Source organism: Sinohyriopsis cumingii, chromosome 1 (genome assembly GCF_028554795.1).
Source record: "Sinohyriopsis cumingii isolate HCF-2022 chromosome 1, ASM2855479v2, whole genome shotgun sequence".
NCBI lineage: Eukaryota > Metazoa > Mollusca > Bivalvia > Unionida > Unionidae > Sinohyriopsis > Sinohyriopsis cumingii.
The window spans coordinates 84,461,647-84,478,837 of NC_142961.1; the positions used below are offsets into that span (position 1 = coordinate 84,461,647).

Genomic DNA, 17,191 nt, shown 5'->3' on the forward strand with positions numbered 1-17,191 from the left:
AAATGCCTGTTCTCACTTACATAGATCATAGAGCTAGACCTGTTAAACCAAATGATTAATGTCCATAAGGTCATGGGGTGAGTGTGCTGTAAAGATGCTGCTTGTATTGTTTTGGAAGATGTGGATTCTATTCAACATGTCTATGTACAAGACTAGAAAATTGGAGAACTTTTAAATCATATAAAAAGTCCCTTCTTCATTTCCCTCTTGGCTCTAAAACTTGGTCCCCAAATTTTGTTAAGAAATTTGATTACAAATAAGTATAATCACACAAACAATCTCACTACAAACCTAGAATTTCTACACAAGGTTATATATTAATGATGCAAAATACTCGTTTAAAGGTGGTCAGAATGGTTTCTAAATACAGAATACATTTTCTTTCCTAATTAAAATGAATAAGCTAATAAAAATTTCAGTGTTCTGAAGATAATCAGAACATGAATCAGATAATATTCAATGTTACAAAGAATCCTGAATATTATAATATTCAATGTTACAAAGAATCCTGAATATTATAATATTCAATGTTACAAGAGTCTTGAATATTAAATCCAGAAATACACATAAATCTTTGAAAGTTCACTGTTAATTTGCAGTAACTGTATACTATACCTATGAAACAAAATAAAGTTTAATTCAAAAGTTGAAACTTTCAATCAACTAATATAAATGTTGCTCAGTTTAAATGGCACTTTCATTTGCAACAATGTTTCAGGTGCTTTCTAGAGTTCATATGACACACATGGAAACAGTTTCTTTAGGCAGAGTCTGAATCAAAATAGTCAAGATTTCAATCACAGTTATACAAATCTTCCAGTGTCACATTATAGGGTGTTCAGAAAAGAAAGGTTTTAGACGATAGGCTGCAGAGAAAAAGTCCAACATTATATGACATCGGAACAGTTTACACTGTTTATTTGAAGTCTTGAACCAGTCATTATTTTCCATTTGAATCTCGTCATTTTGTGACCGTTTGTTAGATTTTTGCACTTTTCCTTATAGAATTCTGTTGACATGAAAATTGTGAATCGAAAAGTCTGGTAAATTTTCTGCTGGTTCCCATGTTATTTTCTAATAGTCCTGCCGCTTCACTTTGTTGACTTTTTTCCTCGATGTCTTGCACATGCTAATAGTTTTTCAACTATTCCCCAGTCTTGCGTTGACTCTCAAGATGGGTCCTTCAAGAGATCTAACTGGTCTGATCCACGTGATGCACACTTTGTCCAGGGTCCCACTGACTCTTCTTCCTGGGAGGGCTCTCTCTTCACGTCTTGCACTAGAAGTTGAAAGCGTGTAAGCCACAGCTTAGTGTCTTCTTTACCATTGCCTGTAAAACTTGGAATAAGGTCGAAGTCAACTCCATTATTATGTGCCATGTTGGTATTCTTTCTGTCTCACAGATCAAAGTTTAAAGAGCTGGCAATCCTTGTAGAAGTACATGTATATAATAAAAGGGATGACAATTTCCCATTTCTTCTGTGGTCCATTTAAGATCTGAAACCAATGTTTCAAGGTAGATGTCACTGTGTGATAATTTCGCACCAAAGTTCATCTACGATATTAGACCTTTTTCTAATCCGGGTTTCCTCTGAATATTCCATCCCCATTTTTCACCTTTGAACATTCAGGATGGAGTGTGGGTTCAGAGCAATTACATGCAAAAAAATTGGAATCTGCCGCCACTGTAAGATAGCTTACCAGCAAGCCTAGCAAATTTAAACTATGTTATATCAACTTATACCTGCATGAAATTGATAGGAAAATTATTTATTTTCTCAAAAATGGCAAGTATTATAATTGTTATGTCTTTAATCCGCTGACAGACTAGACAAAACTCGGCATAGATGAAACCTGACCCGGTACTCGCCATTTGTGTTAATAGTCACATGACTTCACATATCTCAAACAACGACATCGGAAGTCCAGTAGTCGCATGATATTAACAACAAACGTCTTTTTAATGTTGTACAGAATTTCAATTTTATTAAATGAAAGTCTTTTTTGTAAAAACCAGAAAGAACATACAATTCTCAACATATTTATTTCAAGAACAACTACAACAAACTTGGCAGTCTTATTCATCAAGCAAAGTAGTCTGGTTCCCTGCTTAGTATGCTCCCATGTGAGAGAGCACGTGTCAGCGTGGTAGTCACGTGATACAATAAAACTCTGAAAGTTGGTCTCGGAATAAATATAGAAAATTTTGTGTTCTTTCATTTTTTTATTTTTATTACAACTAATATACGACTTTCATTTAATTTCTTTTCTACAATATTTGAAAATGATGGTTGTGAGATTCTGTGTTCTTGTGTGACTAGCAACTGAAATTGCTAATGCCAGCTCAAATTTCATGAAAGTATTAGTTTTATAGTCTTTCAGCAAATTAAAGACATAACGATTTTAATACTTGCAATTTCTGAGAAAAATTTTTCATATCGATTTAATGTGGGTATAACTCGATTTAACAAGGTTTAAGTTTGCTAGCCTTCTGCTAAGCAGCTATGCTTTAATGCCACTATGTTGGCCTCTTGTGATGCTAGACTGGTTTTCATACCTTCCATAAAAATTTTTTTATGGCTATTGAGCTGTGAAACATAAAGTTTACTAGATGAATCAAATCCACTGAGCGTTTGGATTGTCTCAACACATATATTTATGGCTAGCACCCAAATGTTCCATATTGCAACCTCCTAATATTCTGGTTAGAATTTGATAAATTTAACTCACACTCAGTTCAGTTACAACTCAATTACCTAATTGTTTCGGGTGTCAAATTGTGGAAGAAAATTCCTGGGTTTTCCCAACTTTCATCAATATTTGCAAAATTCAAGGACTTTTCACAGTCTGGAATTTTTAAAATCATTTCTCCCAATTTTTTCCCGATTTCCCGGTATCATGGGAACCCTGCCTGCACTTTGCAAACGTCCACAATATAGTGGAAGACTTTCAGCAGTTTGCTTTCTGTTGTGTTATTGCCAAATATGTCAGAGACTTTCGAGCAGAGACTGGATTTGGCACTAGTTAATACATAACAGTGTAAAATAAAATATAGCTGTAACGGACTGTCCAAGTTTACCTGGAGTCTGAAATAACCCGGATTTTCCCTAGTCCTACATGGAAGTCCGTGACGCTGATAGCACTAAAACAAAACCAACATGTGCTATGTCTTACATTGTAGGACTAGGATTTCCCCATAATAGATTCAACTATATATTTACATGCAGTGTTAACATACAAATGTGTAATGGCTGGTCATTATACACCTCAGATGCCATTTTACATGCTAACAGAATTTAAATATGCAAGGACAAGGAGTTGTACAAGACAAATCAATCTCTACAGAATGCACACATATGAAGTAAATGTGAATGCATTGAAAACATAACACATGACAGATCAGTTACAAGCAATACTAGCATTTACAGAGAAACATTTATGAGAACAGGAATCAAAAGTAACTTATAGCTACAAGCAAACTAAGTAACTAAATGCAGCTAAAAGCTATAAGCAAGACATAGTCACTTGAAAGTGAAACAGAACAAATTCATGCAGAGTTTGGAAAAAATATAACCACTAATATACCTATGATCTAAAAGTGAGAAAAATATCTAAAACTATGTGTGAGCAATGTAAGCAACTAAAAGCCATATGTAAATATACAAGAGTAGAATCTAAAACTGTGAGAGAACATTGTAAGCAACTAAAAGCCATATGTAAATCTACAAGAGTAGAATCTAAAACTGTGAAAGCAATGTAAGCAACTAAAAGCCATATATAAATCTACAAGAGTAGAATCTAAAACTATGTGAGAGCAATGTAAGCAACTAAAAGTCATATGTAAATCTACAAGAGTAGAATCTAAAACTATGTGAGAGCAATGTAAGCGGCTAAAAGCCATATGTAAATCTACAAGAGTAGAATCTAAAACTATGTGAGAGCAATGTAAGCAAATAAAAGCCATATGTAAATCTACAAGATTATAATCTAAAACTATGTGAGAGCAATGTAAGCAAATAAAAGCCATATGTAAATCTACAAGATTATAGTCTAAAACTATGTGTGAGCAATGTAAGCAGCTAAAAGCCATATGTAAATCTACAAGAGTAGAATCTAAAACTGTGTGAGCAATGTAAGCAACTAAAAGCCATATGTAAATCTACAAGAGTAGAATCTAAAACTGAGAGCAATGTAAGCAACTAAAAATCATATGTAAATCTACAAGAGTAGAATCTAAAACTATGTGTGAGAGCAATGTAAGCAACCAAAAGCCATATGTAAATCTACAAGAGTAGAATCTAAAACTGTGAGAGCAATGTAAGCAACTAAAAGTCTTATGTAAATCTACAAGAGTAGAATCTAAACTGTGAGAGCAATGTAAGCAACTAAAAGCCATATGTAAATCTACAAGAGTAGAATCTAAAACTATGTGAGACCAATGTAAGCAGCTAAAAGCCATATGTAAATCTACAAGAGTAGAATCTAAAACTGTGAGCAATGTAAGCAACTAAAAGCCATATGTAAATCTACAAGAGTAGAATCTAAAACTATGTGAGAGCAATGTAAGCAGCTAAAAGCCATATGTAAATCTACAAGAGTAGAATCTAAAACTGTGAGAGCAATGTAAGCAAATAAAAGCCATATGTAAATCTACAAGAGTAGAATCTAAAACTGTAGGAGCAATGTAAGCAACTAAAAGCCATATATAAATATACAAGAGTAGAATCTAAAACTATGTGAGAGAAATGTAAGCAACTAAAAGCCATATGTAAATCTACAAGAGTAGAATCTAAAACTGTGAGAGCAATGTAAGCAACTAAAAGTCTTATGTAAATCTACAAGAGTAGAATCTAAACTGTGAGAGCAATGTAAGCAACTAAAAGCCATATGTAAATCTACAAGAGTAGAATCTAAAACTGTGAGAGCAATGTAAGCAGCTAAAAGCCATATGTAAATCTACAAGAGTAGAATCTAAAACTGTGAGCAATGTAAGCAACTAAAAGCCATATGTAAATCTACAAGAGTAGAATCTAAAACTATGTGAGAGCAATGTAAGCAGCTAAAAGCCATATGTAAATCTACAAGAGTAGAATCTAAAACTGAGAGCAATGTAAGCAAATAAAAGCCATATGTAAATCTACAAGAGTAGAATCTAAAACTGTAGGAGCAATGTAAGCAACTGAAAGCCATATATAAATATACAAGAGTAGAATCTAAAACTATGTGAGAGAAATGTAAGCAACTAAAAGCCATATGTAAATCTGCAAGAGTAGAATCTAAAACTGTGAGAGCAATGTAAGCAACTAAAAGTCTTATGTAAATCTACAAGAGTAGAATCTAAACTGTGAGAGCAATGTAAGCAACTAAAAGCCATATGTAAATCTACAAGAGTAGAATCTAAAACTATGTGAGAGCAATGTAAGCAGCTAAAAGCCATATGTAAATCTACAAGAGTAGAATCTAAAACTGTGAGCAATGTAAGCAACTAAAAGCCATATGTAAATCTACAAGAGTAGAATCTAAAACTATGTGAGAGCAATGTAAGCAGCTAAAAGCCATATGTAAATCTACAAGAGTAGAATCTAAAACTGTGAGAGCAATGTAAGCAAATAAAAGCCATATGTAAATCTACAAGAGTAGAATCTAAAACTGTAGGAGCAATGTAAGCAACTAAAAGCCATATATAAATATACAAGAGTAGAATCTAAAACTATGTGAGAGAAATGTAAGCAACTAAAAGCCATATGTAAATCTGCAAGAGTAGAATCTAAAACTATGTGAGAGCAATGTAAGCAGCTAAAAGCCATATGTAAATGTACAAGAGTAGGATCTAAAACTATGTGAGAGCAATGTAAGCAACTAAAAGCCATATGTAAATGTACAAGAGTAGGATCTAAAACTATGTGAGAACAATGTAAGCAACTAAAAGCCATATGTAAATGTACAAGAGTAGGATCTAAAACTATATGAGAGCAATGTAAGCAACTAAAAGCCATATGTAAATCTACAAGAGTAGAATCTAAAACTGTTGTCAGTTATTTTAGCAGCAGCTTATTTTACTTGTAACTGCAAGTATATCATTTATATATTCATATGTTATGCTCCCAGATTGGGTATTCAAGAGGGATTTAAAATTGTTAAAATCTGATGTTTGAAAATTGTTAGAGAATGCAAAACGATAGCTGTTGCATACTAAAGTGAATGTAGCCCATTGTTCTTGTGTTTGGAATCTTCATGGTGTTTAGATACATCAATGTAGCCCAGTGTTCTTGTGTTTGTATCTTCATGGTGTTTAAATACATCAATGTAGCTCAGTGTTCTTGTGTTTGGAATCTTCATGGTGTTTAAATACATCTTTGTAGCCCAGTGTTCTTGTGCTTGAATCTTCATGGTGTTTAAATACATCTTTGTAGCCCAGTGTTCTTGTGTTTGAAATCTTCATGGTATTTAAATACATCTTTGTAGCCCAGTGTTCTTGTGTTTGGAATCTTCATGGTGTTTAAATACATCAATGTAGCCCAGTTGTGTTTGGAATCATCATGGTGATTACATACATCTTTGTAGCCCACTGTTCTTGTGTTTGGAATCTTCTTGGTGTTTAAATACAACAATGAGCCCAGTGTTCTTGTGTTTGGAATCTTCATGGTGTTTAAATACACCAATGTAGCCCAGTGTTCTTGTGTCTGGAATCTTCATGGTGTTTAAATACATCAATGTAGCCCAGTGTTCTTAAGTTTGGAATCTTCATGGTGTTTAAATGCATCAATGTAGCTCAATGTTTTTGTGTTTGGAATCTTCATGGTGTTTAAATACATCAATGTAGCCCAGTGCTCTCATGTTTGAAATCCTCGTGGTGTTTAAATACATATATTTAGCCCATTGTTCTTGTGTTTGGAATCTTCATGGTTTTTAAATACATCAATTAACCCAGTGTTCTTGTGTTTGGAATCTTCATGGTGTTTAAATACATCAGTGTTCTTGTGTTTGGAATCATCATGGTGTTTAGATACATCAATGTAGCACAGTATTCTTGTGTTTTGAATCTTCATGGTGTTTAAATACATCAATGTAGCCTGTGTTCTTAAGTTTGGAATCTTCATGGTGTTTAAATGCATCAATGTAGCTCAATGTTTTTGTGTTTGGAATCTTCATGGTGTTTAAATACATCAATGTAGCCCAGTGCTCTCATGTTTGAAATCCTTGTGGTGTTTAAATACATCTATGTAGCCCATTGTTCTTGTGTTTGGAATCTTCATGGTTTTTAAATACATTAATGTAACCCAGTGTTCTTGTGTTTGGAATCTTCATGGTGTTTAAATACATCAGTGTTCTTGTGTTTGGAATCATCATAGTGTTTAGATACATCAATGTAGCACAGTATTCTTGTGTTTGGAATCTTCATGGTGTTTAAATACATCTTTGTAGCCCAGTGTTCTTGTGTTTGAAATCCTCGTGGTGTTTAAATGCATCTATGTAGCCCAGTGTTCTTGTGTTTGGAATTTTCATGGTTTTTGAATACATCAATGTAACCCAGTGTTCTTGTGTTTGGAATCTTCATGGTGTTTAAGTGCATCAATGTAGCTCAATGTTTTTGTGTTTGGAATCTTCATGGTGTTTAAATACATCAATGTAGCCCAGTGCTCTCATGTTTGAAATCCTCGTGGTGTTTAAATGCATCTATGTAGCCCAATGTTCTTGTGTTTGGAATTTTCATGGTTTTTAAATACATCAATGTAACCCAGTGTTCTTGTGTTTGGAATCTTCATGGTGTTTAAATACATCAGTGTAGCCCAGTGTTCTTGTGTTTGGAATCATCATGGTGTTTAGATACATCAGTGTAGCCCAGTGTTCTTGTGTTTGGAATCATCATGGTGTTTAGATACATCAATGTAGCACAGTATTCTTGTGTTTGGAATCTTCTTGGTGTTTAAATACAACAATGAGCCCAGCGTTCTTGTGTTTGGAATCATCATGGTGTTTAGATACATCAATGTAGCACAGTATTCTTGTGTTTGGAATCTTCTTGGCATTTAAATACAACAATGAGCCCAGTGTTCTTGTGTTTGGAATCATCATGGTGTTTAAATACATCAATGTAGCCCAGTGTTTGGAATCCTCATCGTGTTTAAAAACAACAATGAGCCCAGTGTTCTTGTGTTTGGAATCATCATGGTGTTTAGATACATCAAATGTAGCACAGTATTCTTGTGTTTTGAATCTTCATGGTGTTTAAATACATCAATGTAGCCTGTGTTCTTAAGTTTGGAATCTTCATGGTGTTTAAATGCATCAATGTAGCTCAATGTTTTTGTGTTTGGAATCTTCATGGTGTTTAAATACATCAATGTAGCCCAGTGCTCTCATGTTTGAAATCCTTGTGGTGTTTAAATACATCTATGTAGCCCATTGTTCTTGTGTTTGGAATCTTCATGGTTTTTAAATACATCAATGTAACCCAGTGTTCTTGTGTTTGGAATCTTCATGGTGTTTAAATACATCAGTGTTCTTGTGTTTGGAATCATCATAGTGTTTAGATACATCAATGTAGCACAGTATTCTTGTGTTTGGAATCTTCATGGTGTTTAAATACATCTTTGTAGCCCAGTGTTCTTGTGTTTGAAATCCTCGTGGTGTTTAAATGCATCTATGTAGCCCAGTGTTCTTGTGTTTGGAATTTTCATGGTTTTTGAATACATCAATGTAACCCAGTGTTCTTGTGTTTGGAATCTTCATGGTGTTTAAGTGCATCAATGTAGCTCAATGTTTTTGTGTTTGGAATCTTCATGGTGTTTAAATACATCAATGTAGCCCAGTGCTCTCATGTTTGAAATCCTCGTGGTGTTTAAATGCATCTATGTAGCCCAATGTTCTTGTGTTTGGAATTTTCATGGTTTTTAAATACATCAATGTAACCCAGTGTTCTTGTGTTTGGAATCTTCATGGTGTTTAAATACATCAGTGTAGCCCAGTGTTCTTGTGTTTGGAATCATCATAGTGTTTAGATACATCAGTGTAGCCCAGTGTTCTTGTGTTTGGAATCATCATGGTGTTTAGATACATCAATGTAGCACAGTATTCTTGTGTTTGGAATCTTCTTGGTGTTTAAATACAACAATGAGCCCAGCGTTCTTGTGTTTGGAATCATCATGGTGTTTAGATACATCAATGTAGCACAGTATTCTTGTGTTTGGAATCTTCTTGGCATTTAAATACAACAATGAGCCCAGTGTTCTTGTGTTTGGAATCATCATGGTGTTTAAATACATCAATGTAGCCCAGTGTTTGGAATCCTCATCGTGTTTAAAAACAACAATGAGCCCAGTGTTCTTGTGTTTGGAATCATCATGGTGTTTAGATACATCAATGTAGCACAGTATTCTTGTGTTTGGAATCTTCATGGTGTTTAAATACACCAATGAGCCCAGTGTTCTTGTGTTTGGAATCTTCATGGTGTTTAAATACATCAATGTAGCCCAGTGTTTGGAATCCTCATCGTGTTTAAGTACATCAATGTAGCCCAGTGTTCTTGTGTTTGGATTCCTCATGGTGTTTAAATACATCAAGGAGTAAGATTTTATTAAAACTACCCGATTTGTTTATATTCATGTTGGACAGTTCTTGTTAAAATTTTGAAAGCTTCAGGTGACATGGTCTATGCATTCTTGTTTCAACATCAGCCTAATCCTTGTACATCAGATTAGCAAACTAAATCGGTGGAATGGGGATTTAGCCAGTGGTTGTACAAGAATGGAGCAGTAATGACAGGGTCCACATTAAACCAAAACACCAAACAACATATTTGGTACTGAAAAGTTGCTTAGACAGCATTTTCTTTAGTCTGCATGATTTAAAACAACAATAAAAGTTATAATGATAATTTTACCAATATTTCATTTTATGTAATAATCTAAATATAGTATATTAACTTAGGAAGACACAAACAAATAACATATCAATGTCAGTCAATCTCAAATATGCTGATACATATGTTTTTACATATTGCTGATACATATGGTCATATTACTGATGCATATGGACAACCAGTTAGTACATATTACTGATACATATGGTCATATTACTGATACATAATGACAACCAGTTAGTACATATTGCTGATACGTTATGGACAACCAGTTAGTACATATTACTGATACATAGTGACAACCAGTTAGTACATATTACTGATACATACTGAGAACCAGTTAGTATATATTGTTGATACATACTGACAACCAGTTAGTATATATTGCTGATACATACTGACAACCAGTAAGTACATATTGTTGATACATGCTGGCAACCAGTTAGTACATATTGCTGATACATATGGACAACCAGTTAGTACATATTACTGATACATACTGACAACCAGTTAGTACATATTGCTGATACATATGGACAACCAGTTAGTACATATTGCTGATACATATGGACAACCAGTTAGTACATATTGCTAATGCATATGGACAACCAGTTAGTACATATTACTGATACATATGGACAACCAGTTAGTACATATTACTGATACATATGGACAACCAATTAGTACATATTACTGATAAATATGGACAACCAGTTAGTACATATTACTGATACATATGGACCAGTTAGTACATATTACTGATACATATGGACAACAAGTTAGTACATATTACTGATACATATGGACCAGTTAGTACATATTACTGATACATATGGACAACCAGTTAGTACATATATTGCAAATGCATATGGACAACCAGTTAGTACATATTACTGATACATATGGACAACCAGTTAGTGCATATTACTGATACATATGGACAACAGTTAGTACATATTACTGATACATATGGACAACCAGTTAGTACATATTACTGATACATATGGACAACCAGTTAGTACGTATTGCAAATGCATATGGACAACCAGTTAGTACATATTACTGATACATATGGACAGCCAGTTAGTGCATATTACTGATACATATGGACAACAGTTAGTACATATTACTGATACATGTGGAGAACCAGTTAGTACATATTACTGATACATATGGACAACCAGTTAGTGCATATTACTGATACATATGGACAACCATTTAGTACATATTACTGATACATATGGACAATGTGTTAGTACATATTGCTGATAAATATGGACAACCATTTAGCAGATATTGCTGATACATATGGTCATATTACTGATGCATATGGACTACCAGTTAGTACATATTACTGATACATAATCACAACCAGTTAATACATATTGCTGATACATAATGATAACCAGTTAGTACATATTGCTGGGAAAGTTGTGATACATCACATGATTAATACATTACAACCGGTCAGTCATTCAGACCTAATGTCTTTCAACTAGGTGACTGCCTCTATATGTAATATGCAAATTAAAATTGACATAACCATAACACTTTACACAAAACATTTAACACTAATTACTTCAGTTAAGTATAAGCATGAAATAGTTGTTTGTATACAATGTGGCTATAGATCAGAAATTTGTTTCTGTTTTTTGCGGCACACTGCCAAATTGACAGATTTTCTCATGCTTTTAAGGGTATTGATCGTGGTACACCAAATTGACTTGTAATCATGCCATATTGAGGAAGTAAAATAAATGAGTCACTTGGGGTGTATGAGAAGTTTTATTCTAAAATTTAGTGCTTTCCATGACTATTCCTCCTTTTGAAGTATGGGCAAGCAGACTGCTGTATTTATCCCTCACCTGCTCAAGGAACTGATATTTAACATTGATCTGCTAGTAATGAATTACACTGTCTTATTCATTTCTCATGTATTTTATCACAGATTGAAAAACAAAATTTCTTTTTGGTTACTTGCATGTAATTACATCTAACCTTTCTGAAGATACATGTTCTTGGTCGTAATTGTAAGTTGGAGTAGCACAATGTGTCCTGTAAAAAGCTATTGATACAGTAAGGATATTATTGAAGTAAAAGAAAATTCAAGAATCTTTTTGATAGCCACTGCTTATGAGCATTTTGCTGCAGGTCTGAGGTTAATTGCTTTGCTTTTTTTGCACCAAAATACAACGCTTAAACCATAGCCACAAAGTACAACACCAACCATAGTACCAAAGGACAACACAAAACCATACCAGTGAAATGCAACACAAAAATCATAGCATAGGTGGAAAAAATATTTACTAATTGACCAGGGCTCAAGCCAGTAATCTTCCCAATGCTAGCTAATTTCACTGCCAATGGGCTTTAGTCCTTTGACATATCTGTGATGGAATTGATAGGATTTACATATTTTAGCTATCAGCCTCATCTGTTTGCTTATATATGTTGCCTTGGTCCTACCCAATCAATGGTGGTGTCCACTTATATCTGTTTACTTATATCTGTTGCCATGATCTTACCCGTTCGATGGTGGTGTCCACTTATATCTGTTTACTTATATCAGTTGCCATTGTCCTACAAAATCAGTGGTGGTGTCCACTTATATCTGTTGCCATGATCCTACCCAATCAATGGTGGTGTCCACTTATATCTGTTTACTTATATCTGTTGCCATGATCCTACACAATCAATGGTGGTGTCCACTTATATCTGTTTACTTATATCAGTTGCCATGGTCCTACCAAATCAGTGGTGGTGTCCACTTATATCTGTTGCCATGATCCTACCTAATCAATGGTGGTGTCCATTTATATCTGTTTACTTATATCTGTTGCCATGGTCCTACCCAATGAATGGTTGTGTCCACTTATATCTGTTTACTTATATCTGTTGCCATGATCCTACCCAATCAATGGTGGTGTCCACTTATATCTGTTTACTTACTAAAAGAGGCAACTAGTAAAATTCAATAGCTGTCGCTTGTACAAAGTACAGAGATATCTGACCTAACTGCCAAAGTCTAGATATGTTAACATACTAGAACCTTGACAGGCAAAGATGCCTAATGAATGATTTTATCCACTTATATCTGCTTGGTTACTTCTGTTGCCATAGTTATACCAAAACAATGATGTTATTCACTTACATCTGTTTATTTACATCTGTTGCTATAATGTTATGTGTCTTTGCTCTTAAAATAAGTAACAGAAAAGAGTGAAAGACAACAAGCTTTGTAAAATTTAACAATTTATTTCCCTAGAATAGAAAGTGAAAATTAGAAAAAAGAACTTATGGTATTGCAAGTTAAAAACCCAAAATAGTCTAAGAATTGCAGGCACAGATCCTAGTAATTTAAAGTCCTGAATAAAATTCTATAAAAGTCCAGAATAAATCCAAAAACTGAAGGCGATGATGTGTCTGTTATAGCTCCTAGTGTCTTGATGTGCTCACGATCTTTTGTTGAATCACAGTAATTTAATTCCAGGTTTTAATTCACTATAAATTCCAGTGAATGTCTTTGTTCAAGAATTTTATCAGAGCACTGTTTTATTTCCAGAGAATATAATGACTTGAATTCAACAATTTGAACAAAAAAGATTCCAACCCAGAACTACTGGTTACAACATATACAACTTAAAAATGCTAGATGTGAAAGCATGAATGATCAAGTCCTCACAATTACAAGATTATTTAGTTCTCTACTTGATCTGAGGTCACAATTAATATTTTCTATTAAAAAACTATTACCTAATACATTTCTGTCATACCAGCAGCCCGCAGGCTGATTTTAAATGGCCTGCTAGAGCTCGAGCAATTTTTTTGCATTTATGTAAAAAAGAGTCAGTGGCCTATTTTCATGGTACATGTATATCTACTTAACCAGGTAAACAATGGTGAATAATTTTTATAGTCGTTGCTTTTAAGTTTTCTGCTGTGGCCCTCGGCTTCAAGAAAAATTTGTCAGTGGCAAATGGTGTCAAAAAGGTTGGACAGCACTGACCTAATAGAAAATAACCTTCTAGAATGATCTTGACGTTTACAAGACAATAACCTAGATATGCAAAATTCACTTAGGAAATTACAAAGCCTAGACCTAAGTAAACATATATATTTCTATTAATAATGATACTGATTTTAAACCCATACACGGATACTGATTTAGCTATGTATTACTTGTTTACACAGAATAAAATTTAAAAAGTCAGTTTGGGTCAAGCAGAAGTGAACTCAAATTTGGACAAGGTTAAATTCAACATACAATGTTACATTACAATAGCATGTAATGAAAAATATGATTTTTTCAAGAACTAACTAACAAACAAAGTAAATTAAATATGCATAACAATAGTTCTACCTTATAAATGGTATTGTCCATTAATGTTATAGTATATTAATCTTTACAATTAAAGTTTATCTTTGATATTTTAATTTCTCTTATTTTGCTGAACATCAGTGATTAATTAATTCTCTTGTTTCTTCATTTTTTGAGGTTAGACTTGCTTTAATACATCTCTACACAATTGTAGAAATCCTATCTGTAAGATTTGTCTAGCATTACTTGTTTTATTATCCATTATGGTAGACAAGAAGACTTATGTCCATTGCAGGTAAAAGACAAGGAGAGATTGAAGGCAGTGTTGATAGATATTCAGCAGAGTGACCCCCCTGAGGGTGCCCCAGTGCCTCCTGATCCCAGCACAGCTAAGGAAGATGGTGGTATGTTGATTTATTTTGACCACAGTTGTAACATTCGTCAAACTGCCTTGTTCCTCTTCCAGGCTTTTGTCAAGCTGTCTTGTCCCTCTTCCATTTTTTTGTCATACTGTGTCGCCCCTCTTCCAGGCTTTTGTCAAGCTGTTTTGTCCCTCTTCAAGGCTTTTGTCAAGCTGTCTTGTCCCTCTTCCAGGTTTTTGTCATACTGCATCACCCCTCTTCCAGGCTTTTGTCAAGCTGCCTTGTCCCTCTTAAGGCATTTGCCAAACTGCCTTGTCCCTCTTCCAGGCATTTGTCAAACTGCCTTTTCCTTCTTCCAGGCTTTTGTCAAGCTGCCTTGTCTCTCTTCCAGGCTTTTGTCATACTGCCTTGTCCCTCTTCCAGGCTTTGCCTACCACACCAATGGCTGGCATAAGTAGATTGAGCAAAATGGACCTTGAATGCAAGAAAGTTATTGTTTTGGCCTCACCTGAAAGGGATCAAAAAATGTGCAGACATACATAGCAGTAAAGAAAATAAAGCCTGGCAATATTGGCTGGAGTTAGGGGATAGAATGAGTGTCATAATTTGATTCATCCCCATCATCAAGGCAATATTAGAAGTGTATCATTGGCTGGGGTTAGGGGATAGAATAAGTGTCAGAATTTGGGTCATCCCCTTTATCAAGACTGTATTTGATGTGTAATGTAACAAACAAGATGGAGATGATATCATGATTTTAAATTTAAATAATAATTTGTCATTGACAAATATATTAATAATGTCAGCAAAGAATTATAGAGCGAAATGGCTTTAAAAGTGATAATTACAGTGAATGCACATAAAATACAAATTAAATATTTTCATTTTAAGATGACCTTAATAGTTGGAATGATCTAGTTTTCAAATAAACTCATCGTGTAACTGAAATGAAAGGTTTAAATTGGGAGCAACAAAAAAACGGTTGTAACTTGTTTAACACACTTTCTTCACAGGGTTGATCTTTGACCAGTTACAAGCTGGTTGAAAACTCATAATAGAATATATAGGATATTCATCTGAGTTTTACATATTCCAACAATGGATATGTAATTGTATCAATTATACCATTATTACAAACATATCCAACAAATTGTCACCATATGAATTATCTGGCCTTGTATTTCAGAAACCACCTGTCATACAGGGCCAGATTCTCAACTTTTATTATGTAATATATTGATTTCTTTTGAGAATCTACCAGTCTTGAGAGACAGCCACTTTGTTTTCAGATTTAAGATAGGCTTCAATGTTTAAGTACAAATTTATATTTAGGATTTACAGTGAAACTCATATTGGAATACTTGTATGATATTAATGTAAAAGAGAGATAACCATGCTTATCCTGGCAGAAAAATCAACATGATATACTCTGTCCTGGAGAAATTAATATATTATTAGTGTTTTGATACTATGTAATGCATGGGATACCTACCTACCTGACTTCCAGACAGTGTTTGGTGTTTCTGGAGACTCAGAAAGTATTTTTTGGTCCTAAGAGTAGGTCAGTGCACATTACCCAGATAAGTGACATTGTGAAATTAGAATAAGTTATTTACATTGCACATTTAGAACAAGTTATTTACATTGCACATTTAGAACAAGTTATTTACATTGCACCTTTAGAACAAGTTATTTACATTGTGCAATTAGAACAAGTTATTTACTCATGGAAGCCTATTGGCCAGAAATTCAGATTTTAATAAAAGAAAATAATTTTTTTCTTTGAAGCATTTAATACAAGTCCAAGCTAAATAAAATAGCTTGTATTCTTAGCATTATGTCATTATCATACTTACACAGATACAGACATGCACATGTGTACACACACACACACACACACACACACACACACAAAATAAAATGAAATACACAAAGCTTCTGTCTTGAAAATCCTTCGGAAAGTGGAATACGGCTGCTCTCAATAGTCCATACAAGGGTTCAAAGACAATACAGGTATAATTCATGTTCATCTGTGTACTCATTAGAGACTTAATGGTACTGTCTAGCCGAATAAGACTCAAATTTTGTGGTTTGGTGGATCAGTTCATTGTCCTATTGAAGGGTGGTGTTACTACATTGATGGATGTCATGTTCTCCAGAATTAGTAATGTTAATATGATGTTTGTACTATGTGGAAAGTTTAACCCTTGCTGTTTTACTTGACAAAGTCAAACTCCATCAACCAGGATTTCTGAAATTAATTTTGCTTGGTTTTGCTTGCTTCACAGATAGTTCATCTTTACCTAAATCACAGCTATGTTTTAGCATTTCTTACACTGAAATTATCATGTTCTGTATTTATGTATAGAGTAAAATCTGACAATAAGAAATGTTGATGTTGATAACAAATTAGCCAATGATCATAAATAAAAATGGCTTAAACATTATTTTTTAAGTCAATGAAGGGTAATAACTTTTGCTTCTTCATCATGAATTGGGTTTTTCCACTTTGTGTACTTTGCCTATGCAAATGAGCCTAATTGGTTTTTCCACAGCAGGACTAGCAACACAAGTAACTGTAGTGATTGTCATTCAGTTAAACAATTACTGGAAATGGTGATTGTTTATCTCTGAATGTCTCAACCTTTT

General features: G+C 34.0%; 1 protein-coding gene across 1 annotated transcript in view; it reads left to right on the forward strand.

The window, feature by feature from the left end:
* Positions 1–17,191, forward strand: part of LOC149807264 (uncharacterized) — a 79,838-nt gene that overhangs the window by 15,568 nt on the left and 47,079 nt on the right. Inside the window, exon 2 of the mRNA XM_089964184.1 lies at positions 14,476–14,584. Within this exon, the coding sequence (XP_089820310.1) occupies positions 14,476–14,584 (109 nt within the window). The remainder of the gene's footprint in view (positions 1–14,475; positions 14,585–17,191) is intronic.